At 41.8% G+C, this 21,838-nt stretch overlaps 1 protein-coding gene across 1 annotated transcript in view; it reads left to right on the forward strand.

Moving 5' to 3' along the window:
• Nucleotides 1–21,838, forward strand: part of csgalnact1.L (chondroitin sulfate N-acetylgalactosaminyltransferase 1 L homeolog) — a 221,106-nt gene that overhangs the window by 163,306 nt on the left and 35,962 nt on the right. The window contains exons 5-6 of the mRNA XM_018254269.2: nt 407–623; nt 8,440–8,541. Coding sequence (XP_018109758.1) covers nt 407–623; nt 8,440–8,541 — 319 coding nt within the window. The remainder of the gene's footprint in view (nt 1–406; nt 624–8,439; nt 8,542–21,838) is intronic.

A 21,838-nucleotide genomic window follows, 5' to 3' on the forward strand; every position in this document is an offset into this window, starting at 1 on the left:
GTTTCTATGCAACTAGATGTTTTTTTATTGACCTGTGTAACTGTTATTCAACTACTAAATTAGAGGTAAATACAAAGTGATGTCGAAAGACCAGATCTACTGCGTTAATAACCTGTTCTTCCTGTCAGTGCACATGCCATAGCTAATCTTTTCAATGTTTAACTGACAGGCCAGCATTTTTTTCTTGTTTTTCCTGCATTGTACATGAGTTATAGATCTGTATCCTCACAGAAGCAAAATGTATAATCATATGCCCCATAGTGTCAAGTGGTTTCTAATTGTGGCCCTAACAACTAGATACATATGTCTATTTATTAAATGATATGGTATTTGTATATTTTAAATTTAACACACCTTTCCCTTGGCAAATGACATACTGATTACATTCCATTATTTTACTTTGCAGGGATCTACAGAACAGAAAGAGATAAAGGCACACTTTATGAATTAACTTTCAAAGGAGAGAAAAGCCAGGAATTTAAACGTCTTGTTCTGTTCCGTCCATTTGGACCAATCATGAAAGTGAAAAATGAAAGACTCAACATGGCCAAAGTCATTATGAATATTATTGTGCCTCTGGCAAAAAGAGCAGACAAATTTCAGCAGTTCATGCAGAATTTCAGGTTTGAATATTTTCTTTTTGTAATTTTAACAAGTTTAAAATTTTTTAAAAGTTTTAAATATAAAGTTCACTCAGGAGACTCTTGACCTCATCATTAAAATGTACTAGTTTGTGAGTGCTAGAACCCTGTAGTCACAAAGCAATTGCACTCTTATTGCCTTTTGTTTGGTGTCAGTGCTCTAGAACTACGGAAGGCAAACACATATTCTCCCCTCATAACACATAAATAACATAAATAAATAAAGGACACCATGACCACATTGGCCAAAACTTTATTAGTATGTTTATCTCAGATCTTTGTCCCAAAATGTAACCCGTATGTTCATCAAAAAATACCATTTATTATAGACACTGTAGACCAGATGCCAGCCATTGTGACAGCAATTAGTTTGTAATATCATGTTTAACCATATGAAAACAGTGCATGGATCACCAATCCCCAGTGAAATAAGAAAATATAGAAATAATCATCATTTATTTATATAGTGCCAACATGTTACACAGCAACATAATTTAAAACGAACAGTGGCCTTAAAATAATTTAATAAACAAATGCGGCCGTACGGAAGGGGGGCGGGGCCCGGCTGCGCGTCACGCACCAGGGCCTGCCCCCCTCTAGTGACGCTACTGTTCCATGGTCTGGGTCTGGCCTATAGTCCCAGTAAAGGCAAACTCTAGGTAACAGGGTACAATGGTATTCCTGACAATTCTGTGCTTCATATTTTGTTGGAACAGTATGGGGATTCTCCTTTTCTGTTTTAGCACAATAATGCCCTCATACACAGAACCAACTTCAACCAAAACAGCCATAGAAATCCATCTTGTGGCAACCTTGCCAGGAGAATGGAAGCTGTTATAGTAGCAATGGCCAGTTTATATTGCTAGCATCTCAAAATACCTGCCCATAAGCTTGCAAAAAATACAATTATAAAACCAATCTGTATTACTTTAGACAAGACAGTCAGTATGAGTGTAATGGAGGCAAAGATGTAGGGTAACAATATTTAGTATTTTTTAATATACCAAATTGTACTATTGTCCCTCTTTACCTCATAAAGCAAGCTTATTTAAAATAAATATTTAGTTCAGCCCCATGAACACAATGTTGTTTATTTTTATGTAAACACTATTCTAGTGCATAAATGTAAAATATATATGTTGCCAAAAAAATTCATGTTTTCCTAAACATATGTGATAATATGTGAGTTACATGCAAAAAACATCTTCTCGTGCATAAATTTATGTTGGGAATTATTGCTCCAGGTTTATTGTTGTGCTGGCAAGGCTAGGACGTTTGCTTCAGGGTCAGTGCTCTGTGCAAGAAGTCCCAATAAATCTTTAACATCAAGGCTACCTCTCAGAACCTTGAGAGATCTCAGTCTGTTACACCAGCTGCCAAATCCGTGTAAAGGCTACTGTGATTACAGACAACACAACGCACAAGAACTGAGACTTGGAGAGGAAGCTTTAATGTGAAAGCTTTATTGCAAGCACAGGCACTGATGCATTTGGTAAACACTGTTTAAATGAAGGAACATACCATTATGGTGTGTCATGGTGTATTTAAAAAGAGCCAAGCTGCTGCAATCTCCGTGCTGCCACTTTAAAATAGGTTCCAACAATCATGCCACTCTTTGACTACGTTAAAAGAAACAAACAGCAAGAAGCCAACCAAGCTAACAACACCAACAGTAATTGCCCTGTGCCAAACCATTGCCCTGTCCTACCAGCAGTCATCATTTGGGCTCCTTTCTAATGGAGTGCTGGACATATGTAGCTACAGAACTGCCTGGACTCCCAGTTTGCCTAGCTATGTCTGACACCCCTCCCACCAGGAACTTCGCTTCCAAATTACTGATTATATACTTAGTTGTATGGTGTGAATATTTAATAGCTCTCATTTCTTTCTTTCTTTCCTAACAATTTCAAATTATATACCTGCTTGGCCTAACTGTAAGGGGTTACTACACCTTTTAAATTAACCTATATTTTAATTTGTGTGGTTCTCTTAAAATAAAAATGGTAATTGCTGCTTGATGAGAAAATGTGTAAGTACCAAGGGAAACATCTAATCATAACCCAACTAAACAAATCTGCAGATTTATTTTTATATTGACAAGTTTTCAGATAGAGGATGTGATTAACAGCAGGTGAAACCAGTGTGCTTCAATGAAATCTGTTTTAAAGCATTGGGTGATTAGGACTATAATAAATCTGGATTCTAACATCTTCCTTTGCACTGCCTGTTTGTGTGAAAGATCACAAAAGATATGGGTTATTACTAAGAGACTGAAGTTGCCTCATCTGCAGATGTTAATCATGTGTCTAAATCTGCCCAATATAATCATTAATTATTGATTTAGACTATTATCTAAAACCCCTGACATACAGTACTCTATTTTACTAGGTAATTGCCAAAGTTTCTGTTGCTGTATGGCCTAGTTTCAACTCTGAGCTGGGTTGTTAGGTAACAATAATAGTTCTTTTACTTGATTTTATCAGTGGATGTGTTGGCGATGCAGGAAATTCTCAACGAGTACTCGGGCACTGGCAATCATAATTACTCCTTCCTAAAGAGCATTTAAACTTAGCAGAGCAACTGTGGACCTTCCCGATACTGATGAACTGCATCCTTCACATTCCATCCACACCTGATATCAGGTGGTGATAAATAATGTGGTTCACTGAGGTCCAGAAAGCCATGTGCTGCTCATCTCTTCTCTAAAGTTGAAAAAAAGGATTTATATAACTCAGTCCGCTTAGAGAAGACTACCTCCTGAACCATAATACACAGATGCCCTAATACTGCTCCATTTGCAGGTATCTGTTACAGGCATACTGTACATGCAGTATAGCCACTTAACTTCTGTTAGCAGAATTTTATAATTTATATAAATGCCTTTCATTCTCATTTAAACGATACATGATAGCTAGTACAGTATTATGCAGTTATGAAAGAAAGTGTATTTCTTCAGAAATACTGATATTATTGTTAGTAATTGGAAAAAGTTGCCTTAAGTTAACTCAACTTTTGCCAATTGTAATTTAAGGCAGCTTTGCCAATTGGGGGGGGGGGGGCTACGCTGTGGGTGAAGGGTTTGGTTTACTAGGTACTGCTTCAGGTGGAAGCTTCAACGCTCATATCAGAGCAGATATCTGCCAATTGGGAGGGTTGTGCTGTGGATGAAGGGGTTGGCTGACCAAGGGCTGCACAACAGGGTTGTTCCAATAGAGACACAAGCTCTGGCATTTACCAAGCCTGCCTCTCCAACGATTAGCAGCACCTCTACCCATACTAATGTTGTACACATCGGGGGTGCTAACTAAGTAAGCGACTTACACAACCCCACCGATTTAGGCCCAACTGACCCTTTGGGTTATGTGCTTCTAAGGGGGCAATTTTATGTTGTATAACAATTCATGTAGTCTACTACCCCGATTACCCCCATATTTATTACTGAATAGTGTTTAAACAGATTTTTTTGGGGTGACCTCCACTAGCATACATTTACCACGTATCCGTACCACAAGCCCACTACCCGAAGTTAATCCATCTCCCCGGTCCTAACCATGTTTTAATTGTCACTGGACTTTTTTATCTTATTTATCAGTAATAAAAGTTACGTTTTCATGGTGTATAAATACGAGCTTGTGGACATGCTTGTTCCCTTCTTACATCACTGTTCCACCCTTGTCACAGATCCATAATGCCACTAGAGTCAGCTATTAAACTACTGCCTGAGCCCCATGGTTACCCAGAAGTTAATTCAAAAGACACCTCATTTCTATTATCAATTATTTTAAAATAAAATAATTGAAAATAATTATGTGTAAATGTGTAGTTTGCATTTCTATTATGCAAAGATGGGGTTCAGAGGATCAATTCCAGTTAGGGCACTATCTGCAAGGCGTTTGTATGTTCCCTCTGTTTGGATTTACTCTGGGTATTACAATCTCCTCCATCACTCCCAAAACATACAGACAGGTGTATATGTTCCAGATGATATTAACCATAACATGTGTTAATGTGATAGGATCCTTACTGTAGCAATATCAGCTCGTCTTCATGCGAAACGTATGGCATTGTGGTAAATAGTTGGATTAGAAGTGGCTAATGATTTAAAGTTTTAATGGCTTGAGTGGTCAGGAAATGCAGTAAAGGTAATAGTAAGAGACAGGCTGCTTTCAGTGTGTTGTATCACAGTTAGGGTTGCCACCTTTCCTTTGCCCAACTCCAGGCACAGTTGCAATGGATTGCAATGGATTCTGCCCAATTAGGGTATTTTGGGTGATCTAGACAACCCAGTATTGATTCAGTTCCATATGTCTCTTTCTCAGCAAACTTTTTTTCAGTCCATTACTGGTAAAACAGGGAAAACACAAATTTTACTGGTTGCAATGGATTATTGGGCAGGTGAAAATAGGCCCAGTGTTGATAAATGAGCCTACACTAAGCATACACTAGGACCCTAAACAAGAGTGTGGCATAGGTAATATAAAGTCATTATTTGATTAGTAAGGTGGTCTAAATACATTAAAACATTAGACTGGCCTGGATTTGTGGAAAGACCACAAAGGCCCAAGCCTTTGGCAGCAGAATTGTAGAAGGGTGGCATGCTACCTAGCAATATCACAATGCGTTCAGAAGCACTGGGGACGTGGGAGATTTGCTGACGAGATAAAACTTGCACATGTGTGCTCACGCATATGAAGGGAGGACTCAGGGAGGTCCCGGCCTAGGAGCTCTGCATGTATAAATCCAGCTCTGAAAGTGGACTCAAGTTGTTGCACGTATTAATGCTATTCATTTAAAGTATTTGGATCCAAACAGGCTTCTTTGCACTTTATATAGTTGTGCATAAACCAGGGCATTCCTCCTGATCCATCTGCTAAATCATACACAAGTTTGCGTATTGACACATCATTAGGTGCAGCAGACTTGTGGCCAAAGAATTAAATGCTAACACCATGTAAGTGCAAGTGTCAAAGTGACACCATCCCCACTACGAACATTTTATCTTCAACTTGCACCCTATTTGCACAATCACACAACACAATGTTATTAATTTTGATGCATCAGCGCAATTGTCTGAGATATACTCCTTGTGTGATTATATTGACACTGGAATTGTGGGTAAAAATATGGTGAATTGCTGTCATAAATGACCCCTACTGTCTTTAAAGGGTACACTTCTTAATTATACAAATAGAAAAACTATTACAAACTCAAAATTTGGACAGGAAACAAAAAGAGTGTTAAATTAGTCTTACTTGACACAACATTTTTTGGCTCATTGAGACTCAGAACAGTGAATGTTCCTATTGAGGACTGTCATGCTAATCTAAGCTTCTTGGTGACATAATTTCAAATCAAAGAAGAAAAAAGATGTTTGCTGTCAGAGCAAATACAAATGAAGCACATAACACCAAAGAGTGTAGCTGGGTTAAGATAAGACATAAATGGTATTTTAAATAAATTCAAGTCAAGGGCAATAAGAACCCCGGAATGCTAAACATTTCAACTAGACCGAAGCTTGTTTATTTTGTAGGAAAACTGAATTGAATGCTTGTGCCATTCTAAAGAGAATAAAGACATTTTTATTATAAATCAGAGCAGGAAGGAATGTTTTACAGAAATATAAACGTTTTCAAACAAAATAGAAATTTATATTCCTTTTAAAAACCTTGGTTCCACTAATATGAATGTGTATAACTATTTCCCATGCAAGAATTCACTGTAGATTAAAAGGCTCATGGAAGCTTTCCTTCTCTTATGTTTGGATACATAAAAGGAATGAACATATCTGCTTGAGCTACTGTTCATTCTATATCATACTGTAGGGTTCATTTTCTTACCAAGGCCCATTGAGTACTAGTTTGAGTGCAATGGCCATGTTTTTCCCCCAATGCACAATGTTTTTCCACAATTAAGTCCAATTTGAAAAAAATAACTCAATTGCACATGTTCTTCTTGGACCCCCTCTGGCGCCAAAAAGTTGAGGGTAGGGTGGCAGAGTTGCCAGGATCATCCCAGACAGCATGTAGGTTACCATTGAGCTACTGGAGGTAGTGTTGGCTCAAGGGTTCCCCTACTTCAATAGGGGCAGTAGCTCCCAATTCAGAATTGAAGGCAGGAAGGACTGAGCAGCACTGAGTGCAACTATACAGAAGTGCAAGGAGGCATTTAATGCAAGTACATTTAATGAAAGTGGTTTTAGGTGCAAATCACTGTGGGAAAAACACACATTGCAGACTATGCATGTGGGTATAAATGAGCCTTTATAAGTTAACTTAAAGGTGAACAACCCCTTTAATGATAAAAATTATATTCTTGTATGAGACATTGGTGCAATTGATTCTGCCCAATTAAGGTATTTTCGCGGGGAAATTTGCGAAATGGTGAAAAATTAGCGAAACGCAGGCATCAAAATTTATGCCGTCGACAATTCCAAAGACGGCGACATTTTATGCGCATTAAAGTCAATTGGTGTCCCATTTAGTTGTCGTCAAAAAAATTAATTTGCCCATCACTACAACCCAGTATTGATTCAATTTCATATGTCACTTTCTCAGCAACCTACCTGGGATTTACATTTTTTTTATCAAGGTCTTCTTGTTATTACTCACTGAATTCTGTATTCAATTTGAGAATGTTATACACATTGGTAAAGCCTGCTCTCTGTGAAAAATATTTAATATTCACCTAACATAGCAGTGTTTAAAAATCCATAAAAGGGCCTTTAGAGTTAAAAAAATAAATCAGCCCATGGCTGACTCCAAAGTAAGGCGTGGATGGCCAATGAAGGATTGAGAGCACAAAATGGGGCTCTTATACGAACACTGGTACGTTTGCGCCTGGTCAGTAACCCATGGCAACCAATCAGTAAGTAACTATTTTTAGTCCACTACTGGTAGAACAGTAAAAACACAAATTTTACTGGTTGCCATGGATTATTGCCCAGGTACAAATATGAAGACAATTGCTTGTTTTGTGTTTGATTGGTTGCCATAATATTTTGTAACATGAGGTTACATAAACCATGTTTAAATAACTGAATAAGACCCACTCAGGCTGTAAGGATCAAGGACCAACTTCCTCTTGCACTTTGCACTTATTCTTAAATTGAATTGTATTTTTGTACAAGTACAAGTACAAGTATAAGTTATATTATTATATTGTTCCCCATCTGTTCTATTAATATATAATTTTAAAGTACAGTGGTGAAACACATGTAGTACTGTATAGATAAAAAAACATGCATACATATATTGTGTAGTAACATCCTCAACATACTGTAGCACAAAAACAGATATAGTAATCTTGGTAAAGTTTTAGAAGCCAAAGAATGTATTTTTCTTTGCAATATTGGTCTCCAGCCTTACAGCAAAGAATTTACTAGCTGAGTAAAAGATTGGTCCCTCAGCTGCTGAACTCAATATATGCCGTGAAACTTTATCACACTGCATGGTATACACTTCTGTTGGAGTCTCTAAACGTTATAGTCTGATATATTCACAATCACCTTCTCAACGATAATCCTTGATCCTTGAACAATCTATGAATACGAATTAGTGATGCACCGAATCCAGGATTCGGTTCGGGATTCGGCCAGGATTCTGCCTTTTTCAGCAGGATTCGGCCGAAACCTTCTGCCAGGCTGAACCGAATCCGAATACTAATTTGCATATGCAAATTAGGGGCAGAGGAGGGAAATCGCCTGACTTTTTGTTACTAAACAAGGAAGTAAAAAATATTCCCCTTCCCACCCCTAATTTATGAGCTTATTAGGAATCTGACTGTGCTTTATTTATTGCAGAGAAGTGTGCATTCGCCAGGATGGAAGAATTCACCTTACTGTGGTCTACTTTGGAAAAGAACAGGCGCAAGAAGTACGATCAATACTTGAAAATACCTCTAAGTAAGTGATAAAAATGAATGTACAGTACATTTAACAGAGTACAGTTTTCTATGACTTTTCCCCAACCTGGCTTCTCACCTTTTAAACAGGCGCAGATGTAAATGGCAAAGATAGTCAGATTGCAGTTATATGTGACCTCACACTCCAAAAGATGATTACCAAATATACTAGACATAATCTAGTCCAGTTGTCATGGTCGGCACCCTAAACCAGAACTAGTGCCAAGCTACCAGTAATGTGACCACCTTTGGCTTCCGGAGGAGCCCTCAGCATACTCAGATGCCACCTGGACTTTTCGAGAGGAGCAAGGCGAGGTGTACTGGCAAGCAAAGGGGCACGACAGTTTTTAAAGTCAGTTAGGCCGAAGGTTGCGGTACAACAGGATAAGACAGATTCGTGGTCAGACTGGCCGGGTCGAGGCAGGCAGATAGCTAGAATCGTCAGACAGGCAAGGGTCAAAACCGGGTAATCAATCAGATGGGATGAGGCAGAATCGGAGTCAAATAACAGGCAGAGGTCAAACCAGAACGTCAATCAGGAGGGTTAAGCAGAATCGAGGTTGGTTTCAGGCAAGGGTCAGGTTCCAGAGATCAGAGTAGTCAAAACAGCCAGGCAGGGTCAAACACAGGAATCAAACCGACTAGAAGCTTTTCAGCACAAGGTACAAGGCACCAGGAACAAAACCTATCACAGGCAATGACTAAAGAAAAAATGTCCCTTAAAATACCATTTGCGGCGCGCACTAGGAAGCCGGTATGGAAGGAGCAGGATGGCGGGCATTCCCGCCACACCACCAGGGTGAGGATCTGTTACACCAGTAACTGATTTTACAGTCATAAAATTGCCAGTTACAGTAATATTTCTTTGTGACATAGCAAGATATCATTTGCTTACCATTATAAAATGGAAAAACATTCATCTTTGTAAACCACAATTGTAAGACATCTAAGTAAAGATCTGTATAAAAGCTGGGCCTGATAGACCTGTTGAGTTGCAGTTTTCTATGGGAGACCCACTTAACCTTTATAGGCAGAAGAATATATATATATATATATATATATATATATATATATGTTGTGGCCTTTTATCATAATATAAATTTGGGAATAACTAGTGAAATAAATTCAGTGAAATTCCAAACTACAAATACAGACTGCTTTGTTTGGAATAGTTACATAGTTAAATTGGGTTGAAAATAGAAAAAGTCCATCAAATTCAACCCCTCCAAATGAAAACTCAGCATCCATACACACACCACTCCATACTTTTTACACATAAATTATATACCCATATTTATACTAACTATAGAATTTAATATCACAATAGCCTTTGATATTATGTCTGTCCAAGAAATCATCCAAGCCCTTCTTAAAGGCATTAACTGAATCAGCCATCACAACATTACCTGGCAGTGCATTCCACAACCTCACTGTCCTGACTGTGAAGAACCACCTATGTTGCTGCAAATGAAAGTTCTTTTCTTCTAGTCTGAAGGAGTGGCCTCTGGTACGGTGATCCACTTTATGGGTAAAAAGGTCCCCTGCTATTTGTCTATAATGTCCTCTAATGTACTTGTAAAGTGTAATCATGTCCCCTCGCAAGCCCCTTCTTTCCAGAGAATACAAACCCCAACCTTGACAGTCTACCCTCTTAATTTAAGTCTTCCATCCCTCTAACCAGTTTAGTTGCACGTCTCTACACTCTCTCCAACTCATTTATATCCCTCTTAAGGACTGGAGTCCAAAACTGCACTGCATAATCCAGATGAGGCCTTACCAGGGCATAATTATGTTTTCATCCCTTGAGTTAATGCCTTTTTTATGCAAGACAGAACTTTATTTGCTTTAGTAGCCACAGAATGACACTGTCCAGAATTAGACAACTTGTTATCTACAAAAACCCCTAGATCATTCTCATTTAAGGAAACTCCCAACACACTGCCATATCCAGGTCATTACTAAACATAAAATAATGGAGAGGTTAGTTTGATGAAATAATTTTCCTTTTAACAGACAACGGTCACTAGATTTGCATTTCTGAAGTTAAAGGACATTGCGGGTAATAAAAATACAAATGGACAGCACTGTACAGTTGGATCTTATAAAATAATGCTGTGATATAAAAATGTACTACTGAACCAAACCATAATGTGTAGAGAGTCTATAACAACAAAACTGATTTATCCTGATTCATCTTTATTCCTGGAGATCAATAAGCTATTTCCTGACTATAACACTGATGTTACCTTTTATAGCACCCCAGGAAAGTCTGCAAATATAATCTGTTTACTGATATATGATTTTATGGATACCAGCATGTGCATTAATAAGAGACTGCTTAACTGTGTATATGCTAAATTCTCTAAAGCATATTTTTGAATATTCCATTTTACAGAGTTGGAGAAGTTAAATACACACAGTTTGATGCTACAGAAACACAGGCACAGCCCTGCATAAAAAATCTATTTAGAAGGAATCCCTATGGGTAAATGTAATAAAAGGCTCAAAGTTTGCTGCAAGTCTGGCTACTCATAATTGCAAACCAGATGTTTTCTTTCCTTTCTAGTAAATGTTACCTTCATATCAACTGTTATGGGCTACTAGACAAGGGCTACGCAATACACCGAGGGATCAAACTATGTCAATTACAAGTTGTCTTCCAAAAGGTTTAAGGTTTATATTGTACATTCAAAAGATTGCTTATTAAAGTTACTGGTGTATTCCAGGATCCTGATTTTGAATTACCTGTAAACAAGTTATTGAAATGAACTCCATATGAAATAAGTTATTATACAGTTCTCAGAAATCGAGTTAAATAGCAGTTGAAGTAACACATGAATCTCATCCAATTTCACAGTTTTTCTCAAACTAAATTCTGGTTATATCAATTCTGATTCCAAAGGTATATCATCTTAACATTACATCCAATTTGTCACTTTCTTATTCAGAATTAATTATAAACATTATTATATCACTTATTCATGTGGTTTATAGGGACATGTTTGAGGATTATGGTAAATCCTTTGACATGACCGACAAACGCCACCGCTATGTGACATACCTTATTTGGAAACTCCTTATCCAGAAAACTCTGGATTACAGGAAGTCCATCTCCCATAGAGTCAACTTTAAGCAAATAATTCTAAGTTTTAAAAATTATTTTCTTTGTCTCTGTAATAGTAAAACAGTACCTTGTATTTTATGGTAACTAAGCTGTTTTTTTTAGCAGATTTAAGGCATGGAAATCCAAATCACAGAAAGGTGGTCTGGCTGCTAGATCCTATACCTGTACATTTGTAAGGACCAGGTTCACTGGAAAAGCTGTTTGTTTCTCATTTCCAGTGATATGCAGTTTATAATATATTGCTGGTAGTGTTTAGAGAAGGCTTACAGAATGTTTGGTCATTGGCACTTGAAAGGAATGAAGATTGTAGTGTGCAATCAATTTACAGTGATGTAAATCCGTATTTAATATTTGTCAGCTTCACATGTGAGAGGCCATGACTTGCTCACTTATGTTGTACAGAGAATAGGAAGAATGCTGAATGACTGGGAAGATCATTACCCAGCAAATGCTTTCATCTAAATAAGTGATGATGACCTCAAGCTGGGACCCAGGTCCTAATTAGCTTTTTCCGTGCCTGTGTGAGGCTGTTTAGATGGAGTAGTTGTAAGCTTTGATCTTGTGTTTATTAAACCATAACCACACAGAGTATTAATGCATACTGTTTAAACATAGCCCACCTACTGAAATGTAATTAACTGCATCTGAAGCACAAAGTATTTTACTATCAGGATTTTTTCTACTTGTCAGTTTGTGTTATCCTGTTTTTGATGGAAATGTTTTTGTGCTTTTCTTGCGAAAATGTTGTTTTCAATTGATATTTAGCTTTCATCAATATGCAGCACATAAAAGTGGTAGCTTAAAAATATCCACTGGTGAATGGCACAGTAAAAATATGTTAAAAGTGAAAAATATTTGTAAGGACTGATTGAGCTCTATATTTTTTCTGGCTAAATTACAACATGAGAGACTCCTTGAAATTGATAAGATTTGCATTTTAATAATAACCATCTTCTATGTTCTTCTAATGTTCCATCCCCTGCAATGTATCGCTGTTGCTTGTACCACTAGGTTAAACCAAACTTAGGTGAGCTGTCAGCAGATGCAAGGAGATGTTCCTGTTAGTCCAGTAGAAAAATTAACAAAGTGCCTGAGCCCTTACCTTATACTTGTCTCCTCTGGCAGTTACTACAGACATGTGCACAATATCAATGGTTTCCATACTGTCTCCTGTAGGGGGTGTCCAGCCAAAAGGCCAGATAGGGTGAGATATGGGGAATGGCTGTTTGCTCCCCTCAATACTCCTGAAAGGTTAGCTTGAAGGTCAGTTAGCGTCTTATTTGGGATGCAGACCTATGTCTTGAAGCCATAGCTGAATGACTGATACAACATGTTTTCATATGTCTGTAACCTTGATACAGCCAAAGGGTTGTGCACTATATGCTTGTATATTTGTGTATGTGTGAATGAATGTGTTATTAGTTTGTGTTTGTTTTTAAATGTTTCCAACACTACCCAATAATTTATAGTTGGCAAACTGCAGTTACAGAGATTATTGTATGCTGATTGCCAGAGTGCAGGACTGTGTGCCCATATCATTCTCCAGAGAAGAAATGAGGGCACTTTACTAATCAGGGACAGATGTCAATGACATATAATCTATGCAAAATTCTGTGTAAATGCGTAAGTGGGATGCTGTGCACAGTAAAATATGCTGTCTGTTATTATGAGTGTGTTGTATTCTACACAAATATAAATATATGTATAAATATATATGTAGAAAAAAAATTAAAATGTAACCCTTTAAGTGCCAGCAGAATTTTGCATTTTATTTGCACTCAGTACCAGACATTTTATGCTCATTTAAGAAGGCACAGAAAGCAAAGAAACCTGCTGAAATCTGTTAGTATTTAGAAAGGAATCCTGCCCTTATCAGTGCAAATTAAAGCGATTCTGACACCAATCTTTTTTTCATCCTGCCAGTGGGTTGGTAATGCTGTAAGCATGGCTACTGTGCTGATAATTCTCTTACCTATACGAGGCGATCTTGTGTTCTGCCTTTGAGGTAGCCATTTTGGATCTTTCATTCCATGCTTCCCGCTGACAATGCTTTTAATAAAAAAATAAAAAAAACGCAAGAGCCAATCCTATGCGTCTGTTTACTTGAAGCACTTCTGCCCTTATTGCTTCATGCATGCGTGACGTCAACGCACATTGGGCCACACCATGTGACTTTGGCAGCCAATAGGAAACGACTGCACTGGCAGTGTAAGGGCATGCTGTCTGCATGCATGTCAAGCAACGCTCCCCAGAGGAGAGTAAGAACTGCGTCAAGGTTAGCGTAAGGCAGGTTGTGGTGTCGGACGGAAATAAATCAAGAAAACAGCAAACATAGTTACATAGTTGAAAAAAGACAAAGTCCATCAAGTTCAACCCCTCCAAATGATAACCCAGTATCCACACACACCCCTCCATACTGTCACATAAAATATATATACCCATACCCATACCTATACTAACTATAGAGTTTAGTGTCACAATAGCCTTTGATATTCTGTCTGTCCAAAAAAATCATCCATGCCGCTCTTAAAGTCATTAACAAAATCAGCCATCACAACATCACCCGGCCGTGCATTATGGTTTTAAAAATTAGTGGTGAGCACAACTTTCCCTTGTTTGTTATATCCATCACAACATCACCCGGCAGTGCATTCCACAACCTCACTGTCCTGACTGTGAAGAACCCCCTACATTGCTTCAAATGAAAGTTCTTTTCTTCTAGTCTGAAGGGATGGCCTCTGGTATGGTGATCCTCTTTATGGGTAAAAAGGTCCCCTGCTATTTGTCTATAATGTCCTCTAATGATTAAAGTGTAATCATGTCCCCTCACAAGCGCCTTTTTTCCAGAGAAAACAACCCCAACCTTGACAGTCTACCCTCATAATTTAAGTCTTCCATCCCTCTATCCAGTTTAGTTGCATGTCTCTGCACTCTCTCCAGCTTATTTATATCCCTCTTAAGGACTGGAGTCCAAAACTGCACTGCATGCTCCAGATGAGGCTTACCAGTGACCTATAAAGAGGCATAATTATATTTTCATCCCTTGATATAATGCTCTTTTTTATGCAAGACAGAACTTTATTTGCTTTAGTAGCCACATAATGACACTGGCCAGAATTCAACAACTTGTTATCTACAAAAACCCCTAGATCCTTCTCATTTAAGGAAACTCCCAACACACTGCCAAAAAGTGCATAAGCTTGCAATTATCAACATTGAACCTCATTTTCCAGTTTGCTGCAAAGTGGCAGCATCCTGCATGGATGTCAGGGAGCCGGGAGCTCCCTCCAGGGAGGTTGTCAGGATCAAGGAGGAAGCCCTCTTGAGGGAACAAGGTCGCGGTGTCCAAAGGGTTAAACGAAGAATAGTCAGGATCAGGCAAGAGTTCACAGGCAGGCAGAATACAAACAAAGTCCAAAGTCCAGGCAAAGGGTCAAGGAACAGATCAGGAACAAGATTTGGCAATAAGGCACACAGGAAACCCAGGATACACTTTAGGGAAAGTATTCCTATTCTTGGGCGCCATTCTGGCGTCTAGTTGGCGCTTTTATTTTCAAATTTGGCGCCATTCTGACGTCATTGACGCTCTTGCGCCAACGTCGACGCGCTGACGTCATCGCGCCGGCGCCGCTACCCACGTGGCGGCCATGGGCGCCGCCATTTTGGGAGCGACGCCGGCAAGGAGGGACGCGCCGCCCGGAGCTCCGGGCGGCGATCGTGACAGTACCCCCCCCCTCACGGGGGGCCTCCGGACCACCAGGACTTGGCTTCTGGGGAAATTTGGAGTGGAACTCCCTCACCAGACGAGGAGCGTGAACATCACGGTGTCCTTCCCAGGAGCATTCTTCAGGGCCAAAGCCCCTCCACTGAATGAGGTACTGAAGGGACCCTCTGGAGATCCTGGAGTCTAGGATTTTCTCCACCTCGTACTCGAGTTGACCCTCCACAGAGATGGCAGGAGGAGGAGATTGACCGCCAGAGAACCGGTTGGTGATGGCGGGTTTCACCAGAGACACGTGGAACACGTTGGGGATTCTCATCTCTGGTGGAAGCTGGAGTCTGACAGCCACAGGGTTGATTATCTCCAAGATGGGAAATGGACCCACGAATTTTGGACCCAACTTGGGAGATGGTATCTTCAACCGGATATTTCTGGAAGAGAGCCAGACATTATCACCCACCTTGTAGGGAGGAGAGGATCTTCGACGACGATCCGCGAAAGTCTTATGAACAAGAGCGCTCTTCTCTAGGTTCAACTTGGTAGCAGCCCAAATAGCAGACATATGGGCTGCGGAATCGTCAGCAGCCGGGACGTCAGATAGCACAAAGTCTTGGGGAAAAGCTTGAGGATGCTGACCATACACCGACATGAACGGAGACCTCCCTGTAGAGGAATGACAAGCATTATTATGAGCGAATTCCGCCCATGGGAGGAGATCAGACCAGTCATCCTGGCAGAGGGATACGTGGTTCCTCAGGAACTGTTCCAGGGCTTGGTTCACACGTTCAGCTGCCCCATTCGTCTGCGGGTGGTAGGCAGACGAAAATTGAAGTGTTATTCCCAAGTCTTTACATAGGGAACGCCAGAACTTGGCGGTAAACTGGGTGCCTCTGTCGGAGACGATCTCCACCGGGAAACCATGCAGGCGGAAGATGTACTTAATAAAGAGTTGGGATAATTCCACCGCAGAGGGTAACTTCTTCAAAGGGATGAAATGGGCCATTTTGCTGAAGCGGTCTATGACAACCCAGATCACAGTATTCCCAACGGAGGGAGGAAGTTCGACAATAAAGTCCATAGAGAGGTGCGTCCACGGACGAGAGGGAACCGGCAAAGGCTGTAACAACCCGCTGGGGCGGGAATGGCTAGGCTTAGAAGTGGCACAGACATTACAAGCAGCCACAAAGTCCTTTACATCCTTGCGGATATCAGGCCACCAGACTAGGCGCCTCAAGAGTTCAAGGGTCTTGGCCGGACCAGGATGTCCAGCCTGCCTGGAGCAGTGGGTCTGTTGCAGGATGGCCAGGCGAAGTTCTGGAGGGACGAAGGCCATGCCAATCGGAGTATCTTGAGGAGCCGAGGACTGCCCAGCCAAGATCTGGTCGGCAAATTGGGGATACAGAGAGGCAATGATCTTGACTGGTGGAATGATTGGTTCCTGCCTCTCAGGGTCACGGTCCACCGGAGTGAAGCTACGAGACAAGGCGTCGGCCTTCAGATTCTTGGAACCTGGGCGATAAGTCAAAACAAAGTTAAATCGAGAAAAGAAAAGGGCCCACCTGGCTTGTCTGGGATTTAGCCTCTTGAGGGACTGTATAAACTCCAGATTCTTGTGATCTGTGTAAATCTGGACAGGAATTTCAGAGCCCTCCAGGAGGTGACGCCATTCTTCAAGGGCAAGCTTGACTGCCAAGAGTTCTCGATTTCCGACATCATAGTTCTGCTCTGCGGATGAGAACTTCTTGGAGAAATACGCACAGGGGTGCAATTTTCCATCAGTGGAGTGTCTCTGAGAAAGGATAGCTCCGGCTCCGACTTCTGAAGCATCAACCTCGATGCAGAAGGGTAGTGCGGGATTGGGATGTCGGAGAACAGGAGCGGACGTGAAGGCCTCTTTCAAGGACTGAAAGGCTTCTAAGGCAGATGGAGGCCACAGGCTTGGTTTACCCCCTTTCCGGATGAGGGCCAGGATAGGTGCAATGCGGGAAGAGAACCCCCGGATGAACTGTCGATAATAATTAGCAAATCCGATGAATCTCTGGATTGCCTTGGTACTCAGTGGGAGAGGCCACTCCTGGATGGCCGACACTTTCACGGGGTCCATCTCAAATCCCTCTGGAGAGATAATGTACCCTAGGAAGGGGATCTTGGATACCTCGAAGACACACTTCTCCAACTTGGCGAAGAGAGAGTTCTTCCTCAGACGAGAGAGTACCTCCTTCACCTGGGAGCGATGACTTTCAAGGTCCTTGGAGAAGATCAGGATGTCGTCCAAGTATACGACTACGAACCTTCCTAGGAGATCTCGGAACACATCATTAACAAACTCCTGGAAGACGGCAGGAGCATTGCATAGGCCGAAGGGCATGACAAGATATTCATAGTGCCCATCCCGAGTGTTGAATGCCGTCTTCCATTCGTCACCCTCCCGGATGCGAATGAGGTTGTAGGCCCCCCGGAGATCCAACTTGGAGAAAATCTTTGCTCCTTTCAGCTGGTCAAAGAGCTCGGCAATCAGGGGCAGGGGGTACCTGTTTTTCACGGTGATCTTATTCAGGCCCCGATAGTCTATACAAGGCCGAAGGCCTCCGTCCTTCTTCTCCACGAAGAAGAACCCAGCCCCTGCAGGAGAGGTAGAAGGGCGGATAAACCCTCGCTGGAGATTTTCTTGGATGTACTCCTTCATAGCGGTAGTCTCAGCAGGAGAGAGAGGGTAAGTGCGCCCTCTGGGGGGCATGGCTCCTGGCAGGAGTTCAACCGGACAGTCATAGGAGCGATGTGGGGGAAGGAACTCTGCAGACTTTTTACAAAACACATCGGAAAATCCCTTGTAAGTGGAGGGCAAAGTCTTTAGTTCCGCAGTGGAGACATTCACCTTCTCGAGGGGTTTTGGCGGAAGGCAATGTTGCAGGCAAAATAAACTCCAACGAGAGATCTGCCCAGTGGACCAGTCTATGGTGGGGTTATGCAGACGTAACCATGGAAGACCCAATATTACTGGAGTAGAAGGACAGGGAATGATGAAGAATGAAAGTTTTTCTTGATGCAGCGCCCCAACTTGTACAGATAGTTCCGCCGTGAACATTGTGACGAATTCAAACTCCAGGGGTTTGTCATCTATGGCGGTAATTCGCAGGGGTGAAGACAATGGAAGCAGGGGAATCTTCATGCGTTCGGCAAAGAAGGCGTCCATGAAATTGCCATCCGCACCGGAGTCGAGGAAGGCCCTTTCGAAGATAGACTTACTTGCCAGATGAATCTGCAAAGGAAGGAGAAGTCTGCGTGAATTTTCTTGATACTTCTCCTGAGGACCTCGAGTGATGCCCCCTACATGAGAAACCTGAGACATACCTCGGGGTACAAAACTCTTGGCTTTGGCAGGACAGGCGTTGGCAAAATGGGAACGCCCACCACAGTACAAACAGAGCCCTGCCATACGTCTTCGGAGTCTTTCCTGCTCGGAGAGGCGAGCTTTTCCTACTTGCATAGGTTCCTCCAGGGGAGACGTGGACACATGAGTCACAGGGACAGCGGGTGCTTGCAGAATCGGCCTTTGAAAGCGAGGGGCCAACATGGGAGAAAATCGTCTGCTGCGCTCTCTCTCCACCTGGTGTTCTCTGAGGCGGGTGTCCACCTTAATAGATAGAGCGATCAGTCCTTCCAGGGTGTCAGGAGTCTCTCTGGAGACGAGATCATCTTTGATGCGGATGGATAGGCCTTGGTAGTATACGGCCTTGTAAGCGTCATCACACCAGGAAGTCTCCGCCATCAGTGTTCGGAAGTCTATAGCGTACTCATTGACACTGCGGCTTCCCTGCCGGAGCTGCAAGAGACAGGCAGGGGCGTTCGTGACCCGACCTGGAGCATCAAAGACTATGCGAAAAGCTTGGAGAAAGTCTTTAACATCATAAGTCACCGGGGAATTCTTCTCCCAAAGAGACGTTGCCCACTCCAGTGGCTTGCCTTCCAATCGAGACATCACATACCCCACCTTGGAACGTTCACTTGGAAACTGTGTGGGTTGGAACTCAAATTGAATTTGGCACTGTGTGGCAAATCCCCTGCAGGCTTGTGGATCCCCACTAAAGCGAAGGGGAGGTGGAATGCGAGGCTCACCTGTCGGGTAGCTTGCGTTCATAGAGGCTGCCGCCATGGGGGGATCTCCAGTAGGTGGAGCAGCGGAGGGCGCAGAAGGCACTCGAGCAAGCAGGACATCGAGTGCTTGCCCAATGCGAACCTGCTGGTTTTCGTAGTCCTCCATGCGGGATGCCAGTCCGTGGAGTGCTCGTCCGACATCAGGTGTGGCTTCCTCAGAAGGATCCATGGCCCAAGAATAATGTCAGGGAGCCGGGAGCTCCCTCCAGGGAGGTTGTCAGGATCAAGGAGGAAGCCCTCTTGAGGGAACAAGGTCGCGGTGTCCAAAGGGTTAAACGAAGAATAGTCAGGATCAGGCAAGAGTTCACAGGCAGGCAGAATACAAACAAAGTCCAAAGTCCAGGCAAAGGGTCAAGGAACAGATCAGGAACAAGATTTGGCAATAAGGCACACAGGAAACCCAGGATACACTTTAGGGAAAGTATTCCTATTCTTGGGCGCCATTCTGGCGTCTAGTTGGCGCTTTTATTTTCAAATTTGGCGCCATTCTGACGTCATTGACGCTCTTGCGCTGACGTCGACGCGCTGACGTCATCGCGCCGGCGCCGCTACCCACGTGGCGGCCATGGGCGCCGCCATTTTGGGAGCGACGCCGGCAAGGAGGGACGCGCCGCCCGGAGCTCCGGGCGGCGATCGTGACAATGGAACCTATAGTTCTGCACAATTTAGTATCATCTGCAAAAATAGAAATAGTACTTTCTATACCCACCTCCAGGTCATTAATAAACAAGTTGAAAAGCAAAGGACCTATAACAGAGCTGGTGGCTGTTAGTGGTACTCCACTAACAACACTGGTCCAATTAGAAAATGTTCCATTTACCACCACTCTTTGTAGTCTATCTTTTAGTCAGTTCTCTATCCAGGTACAAATACTATGTTCCAGGCCAACATTCCTTAATTTATCCAGTAACCTTTTGTGTGGCACTGTATCAAATGCTTTAGCAAAGTATAGCAAAGTAAATCACATCCACTACCATCCCAGAATCGAGGTCCCTGCTTACCTTCTCATAAAAAGAAATTAAGTTAGTCTGGCAAGATCTATTACGCATAAAACCATGCTGGCACACACTCATAGTATTATGATTTGCTATAAAGTCCAGTATCTTATCCTTTATCAACCCTTCAAAAAGCTTTCCTACCACTGACGTCAGACTAACTGGCCTATAGTTTTGAGGCTGAGAACGGGATCCTTTTTTGAATAGAGGCACCGCATTAGCAATTCGCCAGTCTCTCGGCACTATGCCAGACCTCAATGAATCCTGAAAAATTAAGTAAAGAGGTTTGGCAATCACAGAGCTAAGCTCGCTAAGTACCCTGGGATGAATACCATCTGGTCCAGGACCTTTGTTTCTCTTAACATGATTTAACAGTGAATATAATAATAATAAAAAAATGGGACCAATATATAAAACAGCCTAAACTATGCAAAGAAGATTTTAGCGATACCCTGTCAGTATCATTTTAATATCAGTTGGTTAAGTCCTAATTGATGGCCTATAAAAAGGTTTCTCATTACCAAGGTATCACACAAGAAGCATCTTGTGATGTGTAAGCGCAAGAGCTCTCTCACGCTTCTGAATGTTGCAGTGAGCACTGTTGGGGCCTTAATCTAGAAGTGGAAAGAACACAATTTCACCCTAAACTGGCCATGACCAGATGCTCCCCACAATATTTCTGACAGAGTCAAAAGAATAATTAGAAGAGTTGTCCAGGAGTCAACGATTACTCACAGAGATCTTCAAAAGACCTTGAATTAGCAGGTACTATTGTTTCAAAGAAAACAATAAGTAATGTACTCAACCGATATGGCACCACCCTCAACATGCAAGACTCCACTGCTGAATAAAAAGCATGTTAAAATTTGCTGAACAACATTTGGAAAAGCCAATGAAATTCTGGGACAATATAGTCTGGTCAGATGAGACCAAATTTGGAGGAGAAATTACACTGCACATCACCCCAAAAACACCATACCAACAGTGAAGGTTGGAGGTGGGAACATCATGGCGTGGGACTGTTTTTCATCATATAGTACTGGCAGACTTCATATAATTAAAGGAAGGATGAATGGAGAAATGTACCGGTACATTCTTCATCTACCAGGATGCTGAAGATGAAACGAGGGTGGACATTTCAGCAAGACAATGATCCCAAACACACAGCCAAGGAAACTCTCAGTTGGTTTCAGAGAAAGAAAATAAAGCTGCTAGAATGGCCCAGTCAATCACAGTGAATTGAATCTAATTGAAAATCTATGCAAAGAACTGAAGATCAGAGTTCATAGAAGAGGCCCACGGA

This window comes from Xenopus laevis, chromosome 1L (genome assembly GCF_017654675.1).
Source record: "Xenopus laevis strain J_2021 chromosome 1L, Xenopus_laevis_v10.1, whole genome shotgun sequence".
NCBI lineage: Eukaryota > Metazoa > Chordata > Amphibia > Anura > Pipidae > Xenopus > Xenopus laevis.